Genomic DNA, 18,918 nt, shown 5'->3' on the forward strand with positions numbered 1-18,918 from the left:
AAGACAATATTCTATCAGCAAACTCCTCACTTACATCCAGGACATCGAATCTGCGCCACCGAACACCATACTTCTGCCCCATATTCTACGCCTTCCAAAGCCACACCGCGATAACACCCGCTCGGTGATCGACCTTCCCCTCCTTGCGACGCACTTGCGCAGTTCCTGGTCTGGTTTGGCTGCCGCATGAGAAGATGAACGGCACACCCCGACTTCGGTCGGCCTTTCCAGAGACACCAAAGACCGAGCCTGGCTTCGGTGCTCGACAGAGTGCATTTACACCTACATCTGGAGGACGGAAAAGACAGTCAGTCATACGCCCAGGCTCTATAGTCAATGCCACTCCAGTACCGACGCCCAACAACCGTCCTTCGATAATACCAGAGACCCTGGTGGACGGCCCTACTCAGCGGCTGTACGCTGCAACATTCTACTTCTTATTACTGGCATGGAAGCTCTACGACTATTCAACTTCGACAGGCTACAGCCAGATTGACTCAACATGGCTGTTCTTCAAGTGGTCGATCATAGATGGTGCATACTTGGTAGCTGTGACAGGCTTGCAGATACCCTGGCTGGAATGGTCCTTCTTCACCTGGATGCTGGTATGGTTGGCACATGTTGGTTTTGATGGCTGGCTAATGTACAACATCGGCTTTCCTCTTGCAAGCATCCTACTATCTTTCTCAAAACTATTCTACGACAAGGAACTGTCTTTGTCTGACACAAGGGTCAATGCAGGCCACCTCATCGATCGATCCGGCATCCTTTCAGGCAAGCAGATCATCAATCTTCTACCAGAAGGCTCCGCCATCCTCAATCCTGGTCAACTCTCCTACTGCCTCGACGAGACCACTCGCTCAGTCGGTCTACCCATACAGATCAACCAAACTTCTCCTGACAGCATCGAGTTGCTACGATATGACCTCGAAACGGATGAGGTGGAAACGATCCTCATTGGTGCGAAACAAGCAAGAAAGCTCAAAAAAGAGGCCGACAAGGGCTACGATAAGACCGATACCACTACTCCGCGACTCTTACAGTACCCAGTCTCCAAAAAGGGTTTATATCGCTTACAGAAGGTTATGGACAAGTCGAAACTCGAAGTTAGACGCCGAAGCAACGATGTCGCTGTTGTGGCTTGTCCTTCAGCTTCTCTTTCCGCAACCCAGGTCAACAAGTGTACTGGCGATTTGAGTGGTGTCTCTCTGCGCATCACTGGTGTGCCTCCTTTCCGGGTACAGTACAGCAAAAGAGTCAACCACCACCAAGCTAGCTCCATTACACAGACGGTTCAATCAGGCGAACAAGATGAACCTGCACAAGTTGTGCTCGATCCTAAGAGACCACAGATGGGTTGGACGCAATCAAAGACCTTGTCCTTCGATATCAACGAATCGTTGGCTCAGAACGGTACCTGGGCTTACTCGATCGAAGAGGTTACTGATGGACTGCAGAACAAGGTCGTGTTCGATGACAGGGCTCACAAGAAGGCCCAGGTTGGAAAGACAACACAAGCCATTACCGTTCATAAGCGACCAAAGATCAGACTTTTCGGCTGCGATGCTGAGAAATTCCTTCGGGTAGCAAGGGAAGACATGATTAGAATGCCTCTTCAGCTTACCGCGCCAGGTCAGTTGCCTGCCTCGGATTGGCCACTCAGACTGAAATACACGTTTGCTCCCGAAAGTGACGGCGTCTCAGCGATCGAAGAGTTCACACGCGATGTGAAGGACGAAAAGGATTTTCCCATCATCGGCAAGGCTGGTCGTTACGATGTAGCCAGCATTGAAAGCCAATTCTGTCCAGGCGAAGTCAATGAGCCATCCTCTTGTCTACTATACAACCCACCACGACCGTCGCTCAACTACCAGATCGAGGAGATTTTCGACAAGTGTGCTGGACGCCCGATTGGTACTATTGTCAACTTCGACTTTACAGGAACTCCACCGTTTAAGGTACGGTACGAGGTTGTCAAAGCTGGAGCCGGCACCACACCAGTAGTCAAGGAATTTAATGGCATGCGGGGACAGATTGAGATTCGTGAACGTTCGGCAGGACGTTACAAATACCAAATTGCATCAATCGGCGATGAGGTATACAGTCCAATCAACATTCGAAGTCCCGAAAACACTTTCGAGCAAAACATCAGACCTCCCGCCGAAGCGTTCTTCCAGCAGCAACAGACTATCAAGGCATGCTTGAACTCCCCCACCACAGTCGATGTCAAGTTGCAAGGAGAAGGACCTTGGGATCTTGACTATGAGCTTCTTCACTCTGGCAAGCGCAAGAAGTTCAACGCTCACACCGAAAATGAAAATCTGGTCATTGAAGTACCTCCTCAGACAGACGGTGGCAAGTACACGCTGGTCTTGACTGGTGTGCAAGATTCTTCACGTTGTAGAACGGCGCTGAAAGAGGAACGTCACATCGAGATCCGCCCTGAGCAACCACGAGCGTCATTCGGAGACATCAACGGCAAAAGATATGTGCAGGCCCTCGAGAGCAAGAATGTCAGGCTACCCATCAAGCTGAAGGGTCTTGCTCCTTGGACTGTTAAGGTGCAGAATCAGAACGGAGAGAAGGAGTATACCTTCCGCGACCCTAATTCTGAGATTTCTGCCGATGTCGCCGGTCTTTATCAGATTGTGTCTGTCTCTGATAGTTGTCCTGGTGTAGTCGACTTGAAAGCCGACAAATTCGAAGTTGCGTGGATCAAGCGACCGGAGCTCTCAATCAAAGATGGCACGGTCAACGAGCAAGGCAATCGTATCTTCCGCAAAGAGGCAGTTTGCCAAGGTGACGAAGACACACTCGGTCTTGCGTTCAGCGGCCACTCTCCTTACCACATCAAGTATCAAATCAAGGGCGAGCCGATCAAGGGACAGAATGCGCTCAGCAACAAGCCCCTCTCTGTTGCAAGCAACAACGCTGTTATTAGCATGGACACCTCGAAAGCCGGACAATACACATACACATTCAACGAGCTTGCCGACGATCGATACTCTCATGATCGCAAGCACTTTGCACCGTTGACCGTCAAGCAAGAAGTGTATGCTCTCCCATCGGCTCAATTCACCAACACGGGCAAGACATACGGATATTGCAAGGATGAACCAGAGATACCCGCAGAGGGAGAGTATGAGAACATCCCGATCAGCCTGACAGGTGTTCCTCCCTTCTCGCTAGATATTGCAGTACGTCATCATGGTCAGTCGCCGAAGCCGGAAATCATTCGAGTAAAGGACATCCTGGCCAACTCGTACTCATGGACATTGTCGCGCGCATCACTAGGCCTTGGTTTGCATACAGTACAGATACGAGGAGTGAAAGACGCTCGTGGTTGTGAGACGCTGGTCGATCAGAACACAGCGTCATCGATCAGAATACAAGTATCGGCACCACCAAGGATTGTACCTCTAGACTCGAGAACGGATTACTGTGTAGGAGACCACCTCGCGTTTTCCTTATCAGGCCAAGCACCATTCGATATCATGTACAGCTTCCATGGCAAAGAGAGGAGAGCACACATCAACTCGCATGAATTCAAGCGCATCGCAGAACAAGCCAGCGAGTTCGTCATCACCGGCGTGCAGGATTCGGTTGCTGTCGGCGGAGGCGGGAAGTGCAAAGCCAAGCAAGATATCCGGAAGATGGTACACCCCTTTCCCACTGTACGACTAAGTCATGGGAAGACACTCACGACAGATATCCACGAGGGTGGCGAGGTAGAGCTCGTATTCGAGTTCACTGGGACACCGCCGTTTGAGTTCACGTTTACGCGGTCGGAGAACATTAAGAACACAAAGGGACGGCCACCGAAGGTGCTCGAGACGAAGAGTGATTCGAGTAGTGAGTTTGTGAAGATTTTACGGGCGAGTGATGAAGGAACGTACGAGGTTGTGAGCATCAAGGATCGGTATTGTGCATATGCTGCGCCGGGCCTCGCGAAGGCTGATGGGGGAAGGTCGCAGAAGTTGTTGACGTAAGTCGAACGGTTGAGCTGGATATTAGCACGCAATGCATTCTGTATTTGAATTGTCACCATATTGAATTGTTCTTTCCTTCCTGTTCGTGCCGGATCATGGTGCTATGCACTGACCGCGCCGGGAGACATGATTTGGTCATGACTCGGTGGTTGTACTTTGTTGCTCTTCGCATGGACCATAAAAGGAAGCTGCAAACGTGGACTCGCAACGACAACAATAAGGTCCTATCCATGGCTTGGTTGGGAAGATTGCAAGGAACCATGCTGCCGTCAGGTCCACGGCTTATGATGGTGTTGTGAAGGCCAGCATTGCGAATGTAGTCTTATCGAGATAAGCTCATGGGCACGGGCAGATGGCTTTAGCGTGGACTGGCAGGGGTCAAGGAGCTGCCGTGGGGTATGCTAGCGGTCGATCCTTGCTTTGGATACTTAAAGAGAGCTCTTCCCTCGCTGTCTGTTGGAGCTAATCTGGCCTAAGTACGGATGAGATGCCCGCATTTTTGACGTGTCGTGAACACATCCGGCAACTTATACACATTTAAGCACGCGACGTTGAAATTCGCGATATTCTTCTGAAAGCTGTTGTTCAAGTTGTCACTTTGGGAAAGGCCTTTGTCCCTGCACTTCGATCACCACATTTGCACCTCTGTCACCACATATCACGCGATCATACGCCCATTGTTCACCTATATAACTCAACACCTTCACCACATCTTGCGCCAACTGCGCCGATGCCACCACCAATACCAGTACCAATACCAATATATGCAAGATGCGACTCAGGCTACCAGCCACGTTACACTACCCAATCATAATTCGAAAGATCGAAAAACAAGTTGACGATGAGATCAAACACCGAGATACCCTCTTCACCTACACCTACATAGGGAAGGTGAAGCATCAAGACAGATACTCGGATGAAGAAGTCGAAGTAGACAAGGTCTTCCCTGCCCATTTCCAGAGCACTCTCGAGGGCACGATAGAGAGCTGGCTGGTATGGGAAGGAGACGAGATCAGGGCACCACGGGACATTCTCGAAGTGAACGAACCATGCAAGCACTCGGTCCAGTTCAATGGAATGTGTGTCGAATGTGGTAGGGATATGACTGAGTATGCCATACCCGATGAAGCTAGTGAAGGCGTTGCTAACATTGAATCTAGGGTTGAATATGCCGGTGACGAATACACAGAGCGAGCAAACATCCAAGGCGCGCACGACACAGACAAATTGCTCATCTCCCAGGATGAAGCAAGTGAAGTCGACCAGCTCTCGAAGCGACACCTACTGAACGGTCGCAAACTATCCCTTGTTGTCGATCTGGATCAGACGATTATTCACGCCGCAGTTGATCCTACTATCGGAGAATGGCAGAAGGATCCAGAGAATCCCAACTACGATGCTTTGAAAGACGTGAGGGCTTTTCAGCTGAAAGATGAGGGTCCGGGTGCAAGAGCGTGCTGGTATTACATCAAGCTGCGACCTGGCCTGGAACAGTTCCTGGAGAATGTCAGCGAGAAGTACGAGCTACACATCTACACAATGGGCACAAGACAGTACGCGAAAGAGATTGCTAAGATTGTCGACCCAGACAGAAAGTACTTTGAGGATCGTATATTGAGCAGGGATGAGAGTGGCAGCATGGTTGCGAAGAACCTGACACGTTTGTTTCCTGTTGATACGCGTATGGTAGTCATCATTGATGACCGAGCTGATGTTTGGAGATGGAGTCCGAACTTGCTGAGGGTCTCTGCCTTTGACTTCTTCATAGGAATAGGCGATATCAATGCTGGCTTCTTGCCTAAGAGACAGGAGATACAGAGTACCAAGAAGATCGAGGCGCCAAACGAGGATAAGAGCACAGACACCAACGGCCACGCAGCTGCGCAAACAGGAGAGACCGAGCAGGCAGTCAATGGCGATGGCCCAGACGATGCCACTCCAGCACAAACAGACACGACTGCACTGCAGCAAGTCGTGGCCATGACTCGACCTGACGCGGATGCGACCATTCAAGAGCAGCAATTGCAAACACAAGACGAAGTCATAGCATCACAGCTCGAAGACAAGCCACTACTGAGGCTTCAACAAAAAATGGATGAAAAGGACGGCGTTGCTAATGACGCGACACCAAACGCATCTGAAGGGCCTACGAGTACCCAGCAGACAGATTCAGACTCATCTGACTCCGAAACGTCTTCTGGCGGCGCCAGAGCCAAACGACATAGCATTCTACGAAACGATGACGGAGAACTGATCCACCTTGAGCGCAGTCTACGAACCTTACACGAACGCTTCTACGCCGAGTACGATCGAAAACGAAACTCAGGCGCAGGAAAAGGTGCAAGGGTCGCTGCTCTTGCAGGCAAACAGAAGCCTCCTATACCAGACACACAGTCCTCTTCAGACGCACATAATGTTCCTGATGTAAAGAAGATTATGCCTGCTCTGAAACAGCGCATCCTAGCCGGCGTTGTTATTGTCTTCTCTGGGGTGCTGCCACTCAATACAGATATCCAGAACGCGGATGTAAGCATATGGGCGAAGAGTTTCGGTGCGACAATATCGGATAAGGTGAACAAAGAGACTACACATGTCATTGCTGCAAGAGTCGGAACAGCCAAGGTCAAAACTGCTGTTAAGCGCGGCATCAAAGTCGTTGGCACGGACTGGCTCATGCAGAGTATTCAGCAGTGGAGGAAATTGGATGAACGACCATACATGTTGAAGGGCATTGGGCAGAAAGAGCTCCTCAGTAATATCAAGGAAGACCCGAGCAGTGAGGTCGAGGTGCCAGAGTCAGACGCCGTCGATGCAAGCATGATTGCTGTGATGGGCGATGCGGATCTAAAGTTGAGCTCGGAGGAAGATACATCGGCGGTCAATGATACAGACGACAGTGAAGACGATGGACCGAAGAAGAAGAGACTAAAACTAAATCTGGAAGAGACACCGGTCTTCGATCCTGATGCTGAGCCGCAGATTGTGAGCCCGGAGAGTCCAGTCGAGCTGCATGCGGACGAATGGGCGGACATGGACGATGAGCTCAAGGAGTTCATGGGTTCTGACCTCGACAGTGAATCCGATGCTGAATCTGTGAGGTCGGATCGCAGTCTGACGACCCGCACGAAGAAGAGAAGTAGAGACGATGATACGGATGGGGAAAGTGGTACTGATGGTGAGGGGAGGAATGGCGAGACAGAGCACAAGCGACCGAAAAGAACCAGTGCACTGCGAGCTGTGAAGAATGCCGGGAGTTCTGCTGGGAGTACGCCGAAGGACCCGGGGCAGGAGGTACCGACCACGCTTGGGCGGGCTCAGACTCAAGATGAGTACGACGCTGAGCTTGCGTTGGAATTGGAGCAGCAGATGGAGGCTGCTGCTGAGGAGGAGGAGAACTCGTGATTTACAGGCGGAGCGCGTGATCATTGTTATTTCACGGTTTGGCCATGTCGCATGTGCATGGAGCATTTACACGGTTGCAATGGGGGTTGGCAAGCGAGCGTGGTGTTCATCTTGAGCTATTGCTTTTGATCTTGGGAAGGTGCGATCTGCACGGACCAAATACGCCACTTGGTATGTCCTTCTACATTCGACGAGCTAAACTATACTTCTGCAGTTAGCACAACTTGTTTACATTTGTTTCTCCTACTCTTTTCTGCTACTGGAGCTACGTGTTCTGAAGAGCTGCTTCTTCAATACTGGGTTGACTCGATAGGAATGGCTCAAACAATGCGACACGTCTGTGCGGTGAAATGGGCCGTCGCCGCTTGCAGCCATATACGAACAATGACTACAATGACTCGATGCCAACTGTTTACTGGATTCTGACTGCGGAAATAGGCAGATCACTACACGTATATACAGCTCATACAGCAACGCCGCCAATTCTGAAGCAAGCTACGCCTTAACGAGAATATATATCTTTCCAGCACGACCGCCTCATCGAGCCCATACCGTCAGCCTACACGCGACAGCCTACACAGAAGCCGGCCTGACCATTGCAAAACCGCGATATGTCCTTACGTCGTCCTTTCCGAGACTCGTGGGAGCAAAGAGAGTACAAAAGGCCAGCTCGATCCGCCTCTACTCCAGCTGAGAAGCCTTCCTGGACAACGATTCGTCGAGTGTCACCTTCCCCAGAACGCTCAGAACAAGTCCTCAAGCCTGCTGGTCCCGAGTCAAGAGAGCTTGCAGAATACCTCAGTCCAACGGTCGAAGATGAATCGGATTCGGACGATGACTATCCAGAGAGGTTGGCACTTACACCGACGCCTGAGCCGGCGCCTACGCCTGAGCCGGAGCTTCGTGAAGAACAGGCCGGATCTAACGAGAGAAGCACCACAGTCGAACGCTTGTTCGGACAACCACTTACGCCTGACGCGCCGCCGTTCCCTGTTGATGATACACTGAAGGAAGGACTATCGCCATTCGATATCTCAAGCAGCGCTGCAACCGTTGCCAGTGGTACACCCAGAGCGTCAGATACGTCAATCCCCGCTTCGAGACCAATATCCGATCCAAGCACCATTTGGCCAGAGGATTCAGCATCCAACGTCGCCTCCGTAAGCAGCGCAAGTGCCCTGGTTACAGACGACTTCAGCAGTGACTTCTCCACCACACCAGCGTCCACAAACCCACCATTACTCAGATCGACCTCCGACATCGAGCGCGCTCTTCTTCAATCTCCTGACTTTCCCGTTCACCTGCTTCGACCTGTCCCCGACCTCGTAACCCTCCTCACACAAATCGCGCCTGTAATAGGTGATCCCGGCAGTGGCCCTGTCCGCTTCGGTCAACCCAGCACGAGCCCTACGAACTCCATCTTCGCTGCATGGGCCGTAGCCAAAGAACAGAATTGGTACGGCCCCTACGATCCACTAAAAGACTCGATACTGAAGGAGAAACCAATCGATGTAAGCGGGAATAGTAACCTGCCGTGGAAGCGGGACATCAAACCATTCGATATTGACTCGTATGTACCTTCGCGGGATCGGTCCTCTGGGCGCTCGACACTGTCGAACTCGAGCTCAACTCGCAGCTCAGCGTACAGTAGCGGCAGCAGCACCAACACTAGCATGAACACGACCAACCCCCCACGAACCTGGAAAGGCCGCCAATACTCCGTCAACCCCGCGCTCAAAACCCGCCACCTAAGCATCGACCTCCTCGAGCGCCAGATCTCCCATGGCGAACTCCTAAGCCTAAACCTCAGTATCGACGCGCGCCGCGATGCGATCCTCATCGGCGGCGCCCCAAACGACATAGGCGGCTCCCTCCTATCCGACACAGGCCGCGGCGTCTCACGCCACGGACTCCCCATCGACGCCACATCCTCGCTCACCGGACACAGTCGAATCAGTACCCCCAGCACCATCCGCACCTCGTCGAGTTCGAGTCGAACGCATGTCAGCGCGCGGAACAGCAGCATGAGTGTTGCGAGTGAGAGTAGTGGACACACGAGGAGTTCATCAGCGAATAAGAGGGCGGCTGAGAGGGGGTATGATGAGTATGACCAGAAGGAGGGGCGGTATCGGGCGGGAGGTGCGGGGAGTAGTACTGCGTTTGAGACTGGACGGTATGGGACGGGTGGAGTTATGTTGTGGAGGTTGGTGAGGGTTTCGGCGGGGGTGGAGGGGGAGGAACATGTTGCTTGGTGGTGTGTGCCTGAGAGGAGTTTGGGTGGGTTCTTTTAGGGATGAAACAGGGGTGGTGAGCGAGTGTGTAAAGGAACTGAGTGGTACTGTACACTGTGTATCTGATTTGACTTGCAGTGGGCTTGAGATTCCACACCAAGCCGACTAGTCAGCGAAAGAGCTGCGTTGTCGAAGACATGGCTGTGAATAAATAGTACGAGTATGTGTTTATCTCATTGTATAATCGTGATCAAGCCGGCTCTTCCACGTCGGCCTAGGTCTTGTGCGCTCCCTTGGTGAATGTTCAGCCCATATACGTTATGTGCAGTAGTGAAGGATGAGCTTCGTCGAGAACAGCAAAAGAAAGCAATCGTTCAGAAGATCACATCCAGTGCTTGATGCGCCAAGGGAGCAAGCGCGAACTTGGCCCAAAAAGCATGCTCATGTTGAAATCGTAAGGTCAGTCGAACACACGACCTTCCATCACATCTACTTCGATCAAGTGCAAAAATAAAATAAAATATGCAGAGAACCATACGCATGGTAGGTTTCTCAAGCATATGAGATGATTCCAAAGATTGTTTGAATGGAGTTTGTTGGGCGTAGCCACGGCCATCTCTGGTAAAAGGCAAGAAATGGATTCTGCTATAGCTCGTCCCACTCCAACCAGCAAATTTGTGTCTTGAACAGTATGTACCTATGAATCGAGCGCCCGTGATCTCGGCCTGCTGTCCTTGGCAATTGCCCAACTTGACAAACGTCCTCAACGTATTCCTTCTCGATTTCTTCCTTTTTGCTTCGTCAACCACTATCTGCATCAATTCGCCATCAACGATCAAGTCTTGCGAGACTGTCTTCTTGAACTGCGGCTCGACCGTCCGGTGTTGACTACGAATCAATGCCTACGTTCCAGACGCTGGCCTTCTTTGTTGTCGACAATGGCCAACCGTCCTATTTTCGACACGCGCCTGCAAAGTGCATTGCTTTACGCATTGTTCGCGCCTACAATAAACCATCTATGCGCCTCTTTACTGACTTCACAATGCAGTGCTAATCTTACAGCGCAGCACACTTGACCCTGTTGAAAGCAATAAAGATGTTCTCCCCCTTACGGGTGAGCCATGGCTTATCATCTAACAAGCAAAATAGAGCGAAATACCTACAGTTCCTCCAGTCATCAACGCTCAAGCAGCATCCATACAACCACAGTAAGCAAACCACACCACACCAAAAACCACAATGGGCTCCTCACAATCCAAAACAGCCATCGACGCAAAACGCCGCCGACAACCCGCCGCACCACCCAGAAAACCCCATCCCGACCCCAGAAGAGCCCCAGAACCCCCCGTAGTGAAAGGCGGCCAGTTGAAACCCCGTGACTACAACTGCTTCATGACCGCCCCATCCTTCGGCGTCCGTCAACACATAGACGAAGACATGCTCGAATACCTGGGCTGCACCAAATGCATCATGTGCGGCGATACAGTCTCCACTACGCGTGGCCACTACTTTGCTATCCATAATACTGAGGGTTGCAGAGCTGTTTACCACGAGGATTGTATGAGTGAATATTTGAGAAAGAGGTTTACGAATGGGAGGGGGGTGGCTATGAGGCCGTCGTGCTTTAAGTGTCATGAGTGGATGAATATTAAGATGTGTAAGGTGACTAGGAAGAATCCGCTGGGTTTTGAGTGGTTTGGGTGAGTTTCAGAGGAGGAGTTGGGAATCTGTTGGGGAGAAAGGAAGGTAAGTTGGATCAGTAAGTGCATTTTGTTGTCGTTTGCCTTTCAGCGAGCATGATCATTAATCTTAATCGTTTGTCCATCCCCTACACCGTTCCAGTTTTGCATCTCTGCGCTCATACATTTAGACGACTGGACATCACGAACTGTCGTATTTCAGGTCAGCAGGACTCGATTTCATTTTTCTAACGCTAAGTGCTGACCATATTGCCATCCAATATTGGCACCAATGACGCCAAAATCTTGCCGTACCGGTATAGATGCAACTACCGCCGACTAATGACCATTTCACCAGATAGTATTGCCACCAATGGGGACCCACCAACGAGGACAAGCGTCGAGCTTCACGGCTGACCGTTGTTCGTGCTAGTGGTATTTACAGATGTCGCTGACACCGATGATGGGTTTCCATTCGATGATGGACCTGACCATGCCACTCTCTCCGCGGCAAGTCTCTGCTCTTCCCGGTCCTGATTCGTCTGTGCTATACTCTGTTCGATCAACTTCTCAGTCAGACGATCCTTCTTCCTCTGTCTCGAATCGCCAAGCAATGCAATGCGCCCGATTGTAGCCACAACATCCTTGGATACAGACCAGGCATCGCAGTGAAGTTTCACGAAGTCGTTTGACAGGGTCACAGGTTCTGCCAAAGTGATTATACTTACGCATGCTTACTGTAGTCGTACGCGAGAGTCCAAAACACAATCTTGTGCTTACCCTCATCTCAAGACTGCTGTAGTCGCCCAGCACCCGTTAGGTTAGATAAGACCGGTGGTCATACCTGCCTTCAAAATCAATCAATCGAAGGCCACACAGTCTCTTCCACTACATGTGCAATTCGCTCCAGCGTGACTTCGCCCTTTCGCCAACACTCAACACTCACTCTACATGGATAACGCAGCCATGTCATTGCCTCAGCTATGTGCTTACCCAACTCATGCATGTCACAGCATGTTTGAATACCCACCTACCTCTTCAGATTCCATTCGATCAAGCAGTATCCTCCTGCCAGGCAAGCAAGCAAGCGATCTATCGATCGTGCCTCCCTTCCTTCCTTCCTTCTCATGATATTAAAGCCAACACATCAGATCCCATCGACTCTACCTACGCAACGTGTCTCCCTCGTACTTGTAGAGCAGTACTAGCGAACAGTCATGCCATTCTGTGTTGTATTGGAGTAGATTGTCAACGATACAATGCGGACATCTCCGCCAGAAATACCGCCATCCTCTGTTGCCCCTAACCAATTATGCTGACGTGCCCTTATCGGTTACCATATAGGCCCTAGCGCAGCTGGTCGACGGTCTTCTCCGGTGTTCCTCTAGGCTTATGCACGCCTAAATGGCTCCATGCATTGTTGCCCCAAATACAGTACTCACTACAGTATCACCGCCATCGGCCTTGATATCACCTTCTACTTGCATGAGCATACGCAAGTTATGTCACACGATACCTAACTCAAAAGAAGATGTTGGGAGCGTCTGGATCACCCAGGGGCCAGACTCCAGAGTTGTCGCTGTTGAAAGCAAACAAAAGCAAGGCGAGTTCCTAGTGTGTATCCGCAAATTTATTCACGTCGAGGAGACTACCAATTCCCATGTATCATCACAAGGTTGTTACGCATATAGTACGTCCGAAGGACACCTCGTTCTAGTTCACATGAGCTCAGTGAGTCGTTAGCATAAGATTCATCAAACAGAACTCGAAGTCTTCGAGAAGTATGATTCATTCGTGATATTGTATTAGCTCACGAGAGCTCAAGCTCATATTCGACCAATGATCCGTACTAGCCATATTGATTGAGCCATTTATACAGTAATTCCCTGTCGTGATGAAACCATATTGTACGCAGCATGCCACATTTGGCTCGTCGCAGTCCCATCTAACGCCTTCTCCGAGGAAAGCCATATGGACCACATCCACTTCCATACTCCAGTATCCAATCCTATCCAGTATCGCCGTTCGTCATATTCATGTCTATCGTGATCTTCCCGGAGGGTACCAACTGCTCTGTTAAGTCTCGTGGTGTCTCTCGCCTCAGGTTGCAGAAACAAAGTAATCCGGTGGCAAACTGGCCAAAGCATACACAGTTCCCATGGCACCAGCAGCACCTCCAGCCAAAGCAACAGCTGCGTACTTCATCGCGGACTTCGCTGTGGATCCAGCTTTGGTGAGTCTGGACTGGCTGACCTTTACTTTCTTTCGTGGTGGTTCTTGGACAGCCTCAGTCTCAGTAGCTGTAGTGGATGGCTCGATTGGTGCTACCGATGGCTGCGTTGATATGGCTGACTCGATAGAGGATTCCACTGGCGTTGAGTCCTGTGCGATTTGCTCACGATGGCCTACTTCCAGCATCCCTCTTGTATCAGCGAGAATGGCCTCGTTCTGAGCTGCTGCCTGGTCCTCGACTTCAGCACGGGTTGTCTCTGACTCCTTAACATACTCTTCAGCACTCTGAAAGAAACGAGTGGCGACATCGGAAGGTTCAGTTGCTTCGACAGTGACACGGACCTGCATGCTTGGATCTTCAGGAGATTCGGGGTGCCACACAGGAGAGCCAACAGGAATTTCAGTAGATTGTGGCACAGACAGCTCTTCTTGCTCTGGTTGCTCTCCCTGTTCTTCCGGAGCCCAATTGCTGTCATCATAAGAGGACATATCATCAGCCTTGCGCTTCAGTGTGGCATTCTGTAAGACCAAGCTCGGAGTTTCACGTGCTGATTTCGCCCATGTAGGGACATAGTGTCGGGTCGGACTCGAGAAAGAAGGAGCTTGAGAGTCTGTTAAGTAACTCATGTCCGATAGTCCTGCATGGTCCCAGGAATAGCCTGTTGATGTATGTGACGTGATGTTGTAACCGTAGGGATCACTGTTACTGAGCGGCGAATTGAGCGGCTGATATTGGTATGGTACGTATGCAGGTGGCATTGCTGCCCCGAACTGGTATTGAGGAACTGGCAGTGGCGTGAGTGTATCTTTTGAAGTGTTGCAATGCCCAGCTTTGCACATTGAAGCGAAAATGTCATCAGAAGTAGACCCTGCCTGTGGTGCCGGATGCCGAGATGGTATGGTTATTCCTACTTGCGCTGGAGTCGGTAGTACGGGTCTGGCCATAGCTGCATCGGAAGGACTTGGCTCTCTTTCTAGCTTGTTACTTGATGGCCGAGGGTAACCCAGGGTGACTGGGATTGTAACAGGTGAGTCTGAAGCAGGTGGATGGTTATCCAAGACCTCATCGTCATCATCCTCCTCTTGGTCGTATTCATCATCATCATCGAACTCCTCCTCGTAGTCCTCGGAAGAGGCGTAGTCTTGGCTAGACTCGTTATCTGAACTGTCGTGGTTGAGCGTGATAGTGTTGGCTGTTGCCAGAGGGTTGAAATCTCTGTTCACTTTTGATCCTGGGAACAGTGTCGTCTTTGCTGGAGTGACTTCCCCATCCTTCTGCTTGTCCTCTGCTTCGTCGAGATTGCTTGAGCTATCGGTAGGACCAGTAACAGAGGATGATGCTCTACGGTCAGAATCTGTTCTGGGAGAAGTGTTTGTAGAGGAACTGTTTAGTCGAAGAACGGGTTGCTCGAGGATCTCGACACTGGGTTGTCTGACTGATTCACGGATAACTTCGATTTCGTCATCGTACTCGCTGTAGACATCGATGTCTGCGTCACTATACTCAGCTGTAAAGGTGTTTGTGATGGCTGGCTTCCTACTGTTCGTCTCAACCAAATCATCCTCTGTCCATTGGTAACTAATAGCAGTCTTGAGCGCGGGGTACGTGTTATCTTTGGCAACGACCTGGTTACCAAATGTTATGATGTCGTCTGATAGCAGCTCCAGGCCAGATCGAGGAACTCTTTGGCCGTTCAAGAGGGTGCCGTGCATCGAACCGTTATCTTTAAGAGTCAGGATCCTTGTCTCTGGGTTGGCATTTAGCTCGGCGTGGTGTCTTGACATGACTTTGGAGGAGAACAAGGCATTTCCAGGGCGTGGGAAGGCGGCCGTATCGGTAGAGCTGCCTCGACTAATCTCAGCAGACCAGTTCGGGTGCTCTAAAGTGATGATCCGATCTGGGTACTTCTCTAGTCGATCGACGTCCGAGAGGTGAATAGACACTGCACGTTTGTCAGCTCCGTCTAGAATGTGGAACGTCGAGTGCTCTTTCTTACCCTTTCTCTTTCTTATTTGGGAGTCCATGGGCTTGATAGCTGGTGGCATTCTGTAGGCCGAGATCGAGGATCACCAAGGTGAGTAGGGCTTGTGCTTTGCTGTGAAGTAGAGAGGTCGAGAGAGCCAGAGGGAGACTGCTGATTCCAGGCTGCAGCCTGTGGACCTGCCGCGGGGTTCGAGCTGCGTAAACGTGAAAGGACAAGGACCTGAGTCTTGATTGACTTTTTGGCACTCGTGTAGAGCTAGGGCTGGGAAGGAGTCAGTTGGTCGAGAAGGGATGATGTAGTTAAGAAGGGAAAGAAAGTCGACGAGGTCAATTGGTTGCAGAAGAATGAAGGTGTTGGTGGGTGTGGTCCAAACGAGGGAGCGAGGGAACGAAGTGTCGGTACAGTTGGCGTATGGTGAGACCAATGGCTGCGCTTCACGTCGCACGCAATGTGGTCCGTCAGCTCTAGGGTGATCCTGCCTTGTGTAGTGAAAGTCGGCGAAGAAAGTGACACAAATTGCACGAGATTGCCTTGACACGGCCCTGTCTCTCGAGGAAGGAGTGCAGGCAACAGACCTGCCAGTTTCATATGCTCTTCTTATCAGGCCGGATAGAAGGTGCATTGGAGCAAGACGCAACTTGGAGTACCCCTCACATCATCTCTACTTGCGGCATCGCAGCCTAAAGTCTAATGTCGTCTTGCAATCGATAAGAAGCCAAGCTAGTCGATCAAAGTTAGATCACGAAGCTAGCTCGGCATCCGCGTCCAATCCAAGTGTACCAAAATGCAAGACCAGCAACTGTCCTGCTCACTAATGCACGCACTATTATGTGCCTTGCTACGCCTGGTCTGCTGACTTGCCAGTATCTGTGCTTCTCATCGTGAGTACCTTCGAGAGAATGAGCAGCCACTTCAGTAATGTACATTTTGAGTCTCCAAACTATCTAGACTCGGCTCGCACCCACAACACATGTCGTTGTGCATGTGGATGCCGGCAGACATTCGTCGAAATAGTCGTAATTAGTCGTTGTACAAGAGGGGTCTTCGAAAAGAGGAGAATAGATACACCGCAATCCCGCCAGGCTTGAGACGATTTCTATCCCAAGCAAAAACATGCAACGAATCATCAAGTGGGATATGTGTGCTTTTACCGCATCTGTGGCCCTCCAAGTCCGCCTGCACCCATCTGCTGTAATCTCGCCTGTAGCTGGGGGTATTTCTCGGCCACTTCCAGCTGTGTCCGGGTGGCTTCAGCGTAGGACAAGGCATTGACAATCTCACCTTCTGTCCTTGACAGCTCTGCTGCCTTTTCGAAGTACTCGAGGGCCTGCGTGACTTTACCCTGTTGCAAGAGGAGTTGTGCCATAGTGGCGACGGCAATATCGCATTCAGGGTCAACTATGAGTATGTTAGCATAGCTTGGGTTACATGGACAGGCAAAAACTTACGGACGAGGGCCTTCTCACACAGCTCTTCAGCTGACTTGAAATCTTGCTTCCACTGGAACAGAGCTAGAGCTTTGTTGATAAGAGGCAGTACGTTCATGTTGGTGGGATGAGCTTGTCTTTCCATGTCGATGGCCATCTCGAATTTGTCGATGGCCTCCTGGTATTTCTGTTGATCCAGGAGTAGCTCACCGTAGTAGTTGTATACATCGGGCACCTTGTCGAATTTCTTGATGGTTCTTCGGAATGTAGCCATGGACGATGTGATGGAGCCCATCTTGTATTGGGTAACGCCGAGCTGAATATGAGAGTAGATGAAGTCACCATCAAGATCGATAGACTTCTGGTAATCCTTGGCTGCGTTGACCCATTCGCCGAGGATGAAGTGCAGCTGGGCTCGGTGGTAGTAGATGTCTGGATCGTCCTTGTTCTGCTCCATGGCTAGGTCGAAATCGGCGGCAGCTTGCTCTTTGCTGCCTAGCTCGAGCTGCATGCTGGCACGCTTGATGTATGCTTGAGAAAGTGAGGGCTGCTTTTCGATGGCATTTGTCAGGTCTTTCAAGGCGTCCTCGACGTCACCTTCCAGATACAAGAAGGTCGCGCGCATGTTTAGAGCGAAGGCCTCATGCTCATCGAGACCACCTAGCATGATAGCCTGCTTGAAACGTCTAGAGGCCTCCTCATAGCCAGCACTAGTCTTGTTGGACATTGCGGTCAGACCGCGCTGCAGCTGACCTTTGCCAGTGTTTTCATCCAGCTCTGCCGACTCTTCTAGACCAGCTGGGGGTGGACGAGGTCGAAAGCTTTGTAGGTAGTTGGAAACGAAGGTGGCGCTGGGTAGCTTCTTGCCCTTTGCTTCTAGGATAGCTTTGCCCTTCTTCTCGGCCACCTTTTTCAGCAACCTTTCCACGCTCTGAGCACTTTGTTCGTTCTTGAAACCGTCGATGATGCAGCTTGCCGTGTAGTCGAGAAGAGCTTCCGAGTACTTGGCCAGGTGCTCGTATGCGTGGGCTCTTCTGTTCAGGGCCTTGACATATTCCGAGTCCATGGCGATGGCAGCACTCGTGTCCTCGACGACCTTGTCCCATTCACTCAGCACGTTGTAGCAGGCGGCTCGGTTCGAGTAGTAGACTGGATCGGGTTTGCAGAGGATGGCTTTGCCGTAGAGGTCGATGGCCTTGTTGTAATCTTTGGAGCCATAGGCCTGGTTCCCTGCGGCTTTCAGTTTGCCGGCATAGTTGTTGCGGTCCTGCAATCATCAGCAAGCAATCCCACAAACGGGAGACGGCATGCATACCTCTTTCGAGAAAGAATCAATGGTGGACTCATTAATCTCGGGCAGTTCATCTGCTGGTTCGACTGTGGCGGGTTTGGGTTCTTTTGATCCTATTGCTATTGCGCCATGATTAGTTGCTGTGTGGTTGTGGCAATGGCACTGGGGCTAGCATTCGAGCTCGTACCTGCTTCTTCGTCTTGGAGTTTGATACCGTCAGCACTTGCACCTGCAGGCTTTCCCTGAGCAGCAGCTTCCTCCTTCTCTTTCTTCTCTTTCCGGCGCTCCTTCTTGCTCTTCTTCTTCTCTGCTGCGGCCACGCTCTTCTTCTGTGAATCGGAAAGATAGTAGACGACACCACCAGCTGTGATTACTACCACTGTTCCAGCGATGGTGTATGCCACAGCTTTGTTCTCAGATACCCATGTTGATGCGCGATCCCATAATGACGAGTTCGAGGTTGCTTGCTCGACTCTCGTTATCGGCGTAGTCATGTCGGTTCCTGAGGGTACCAATGTGCTGTGAAGTCGATGAGAACAACGAGCGCTGCGCAGTGCGAACTAAGAAGACGGAGAGCAAAGACTATACAACAATTAAGATGACAGCTGCAAGCGCAATTGCTTTGCTTGGATGGGCAATAATGAACGATAGATAGATGGACTCGACTCGTGCTAATAAGAAT

At 50.9% G+C, this 18,918-nt stretch overlaps 6 protein-coding genes across 6 annotated transcripts; 4 read left to right on the forward strand and 2 right to left on the reverse strand.

Annotated features, from left to right (window-relative positions):
• Window positions 1-194: 194 nt before the first annotated feature.
• Window positions 195-3,989, forward strand: PMZ80_005299 (uncharacterized protein; the record flags this gene model as incomplete). Its single annotated transcript, XM_064873719.1, has 1 exon — window positions 195-3,989. The coding sequence occupies one exon, from the start codon at window positions 195-197 to the stop codon at window positions 3,987-3,989; it is 3,795 nt and encodes a 1,264-aa protein (XP_064730823.1).
• A 771-nt stretch (window positions 3,990-4,760) lies between these two features.
• On the forward strand, window positions 4,761-7,391 carry fcp1 (CTD phosphatase Fcp1; the record flags this gene model as incomplete). Its single annotated transcript, XM_064873720.1, has 1 exon — window positions 4,761-7,391. The coding sequence occupies one exon, from the start codon at window positions 4,761-4,763 to the stop codon at window positions 7,389-7,391; it is 2,631 nt and encodes an 876-aa protein (XP_064730824.1).
• A 611-nt stretch (window positions 7,392-8,002) lies between these two features.
• Window positions 8,003-9,682, forward strand: PMZ80_005301 (uncharacterized protein; the record flags this gene model as incomplete). Its single annotated transcript, XM_064873721.1, has 1 exon — window positions 8,003-9,682. One exon carries the CDS (start codon window positions 8,003-8,005, stop codon window positions 9,680-9,682), a length of 1,680 nt encoding a protein of 559 aa, XP_064730825.1.
• A 1,179-nt stretch (window positions 9,683-10,861) lies between these two features.
• Window positions 10,862-11,326, forward strand: PMZ80_005302 (uncharacterized protein; the record flags this gene model as incomplete). Its single annotated transcript, XM_064873722.1, has 1 exon — window positions 10,862-11,326. The coding sequence occupies one exon, from the start codon at window positions 10,862-10,864 to the stop codon at window positions 11,324-11,326; it is 465 nt and encodes a 154-aa protein (XP_064730826.1).
• Window positions 11,327-13,401: 2,075 nt separating this feature from the next.
• PMZ80_005303 (uncharacterized protein) lies at window positions 13,402-15,579 on the reverse strand (the record flags this gene model as incomplete). The annotated part of the gene is made up of 1 exon (XM_064873723.1): window positions 13,402-15,579. One exon carries the CDS (start codon window positions 15,577-15,579, stop codon window positions 13,402-13,404), a length of 2,178 nt encoding a protein of 725 aa, XP_064730827.1.
• A 1,086-nt stretch (window positions 15,580-16,665) lies between these two features.
• On the reverse strand, window positions 16,666-18,730 carry TOM70 (TOM (translocase of outer membrane) complex component; the record flags this gene model as incomplete). Its single annotated transcript, XM_064873724.1, has 4 exons — window positions 16,666-16,916; window positions 16,967-18,212; window positions 18,261-18,355; window positions 18,424-18,730. The coding sequence occupies 4 exons, from the start codon at window positions 18,728-18,730 to the stop codon at window positions 16,666-16,668; spliced, it is 1,899 nt and encodes a 632-aa protein (XP_064730828.1).
• Window positions 18,731-18,918: the final 188 nt, after the last annotated feature.

This window comes from Knufia obscura (assembly GCF_036327395.1).
Source record: "Knufia obscura strain CCFEE 5817 isolate CBS 148926 chromosome Unknown scaffold_5, whole genome shotgun sequence".
Lineage (NCBI taxonomy): Eukaryota > Fungi > Ascomycota > Eurotiomycetes > Chaetothyriales > Trichomeriaceae > Knufia > Knufia obscura.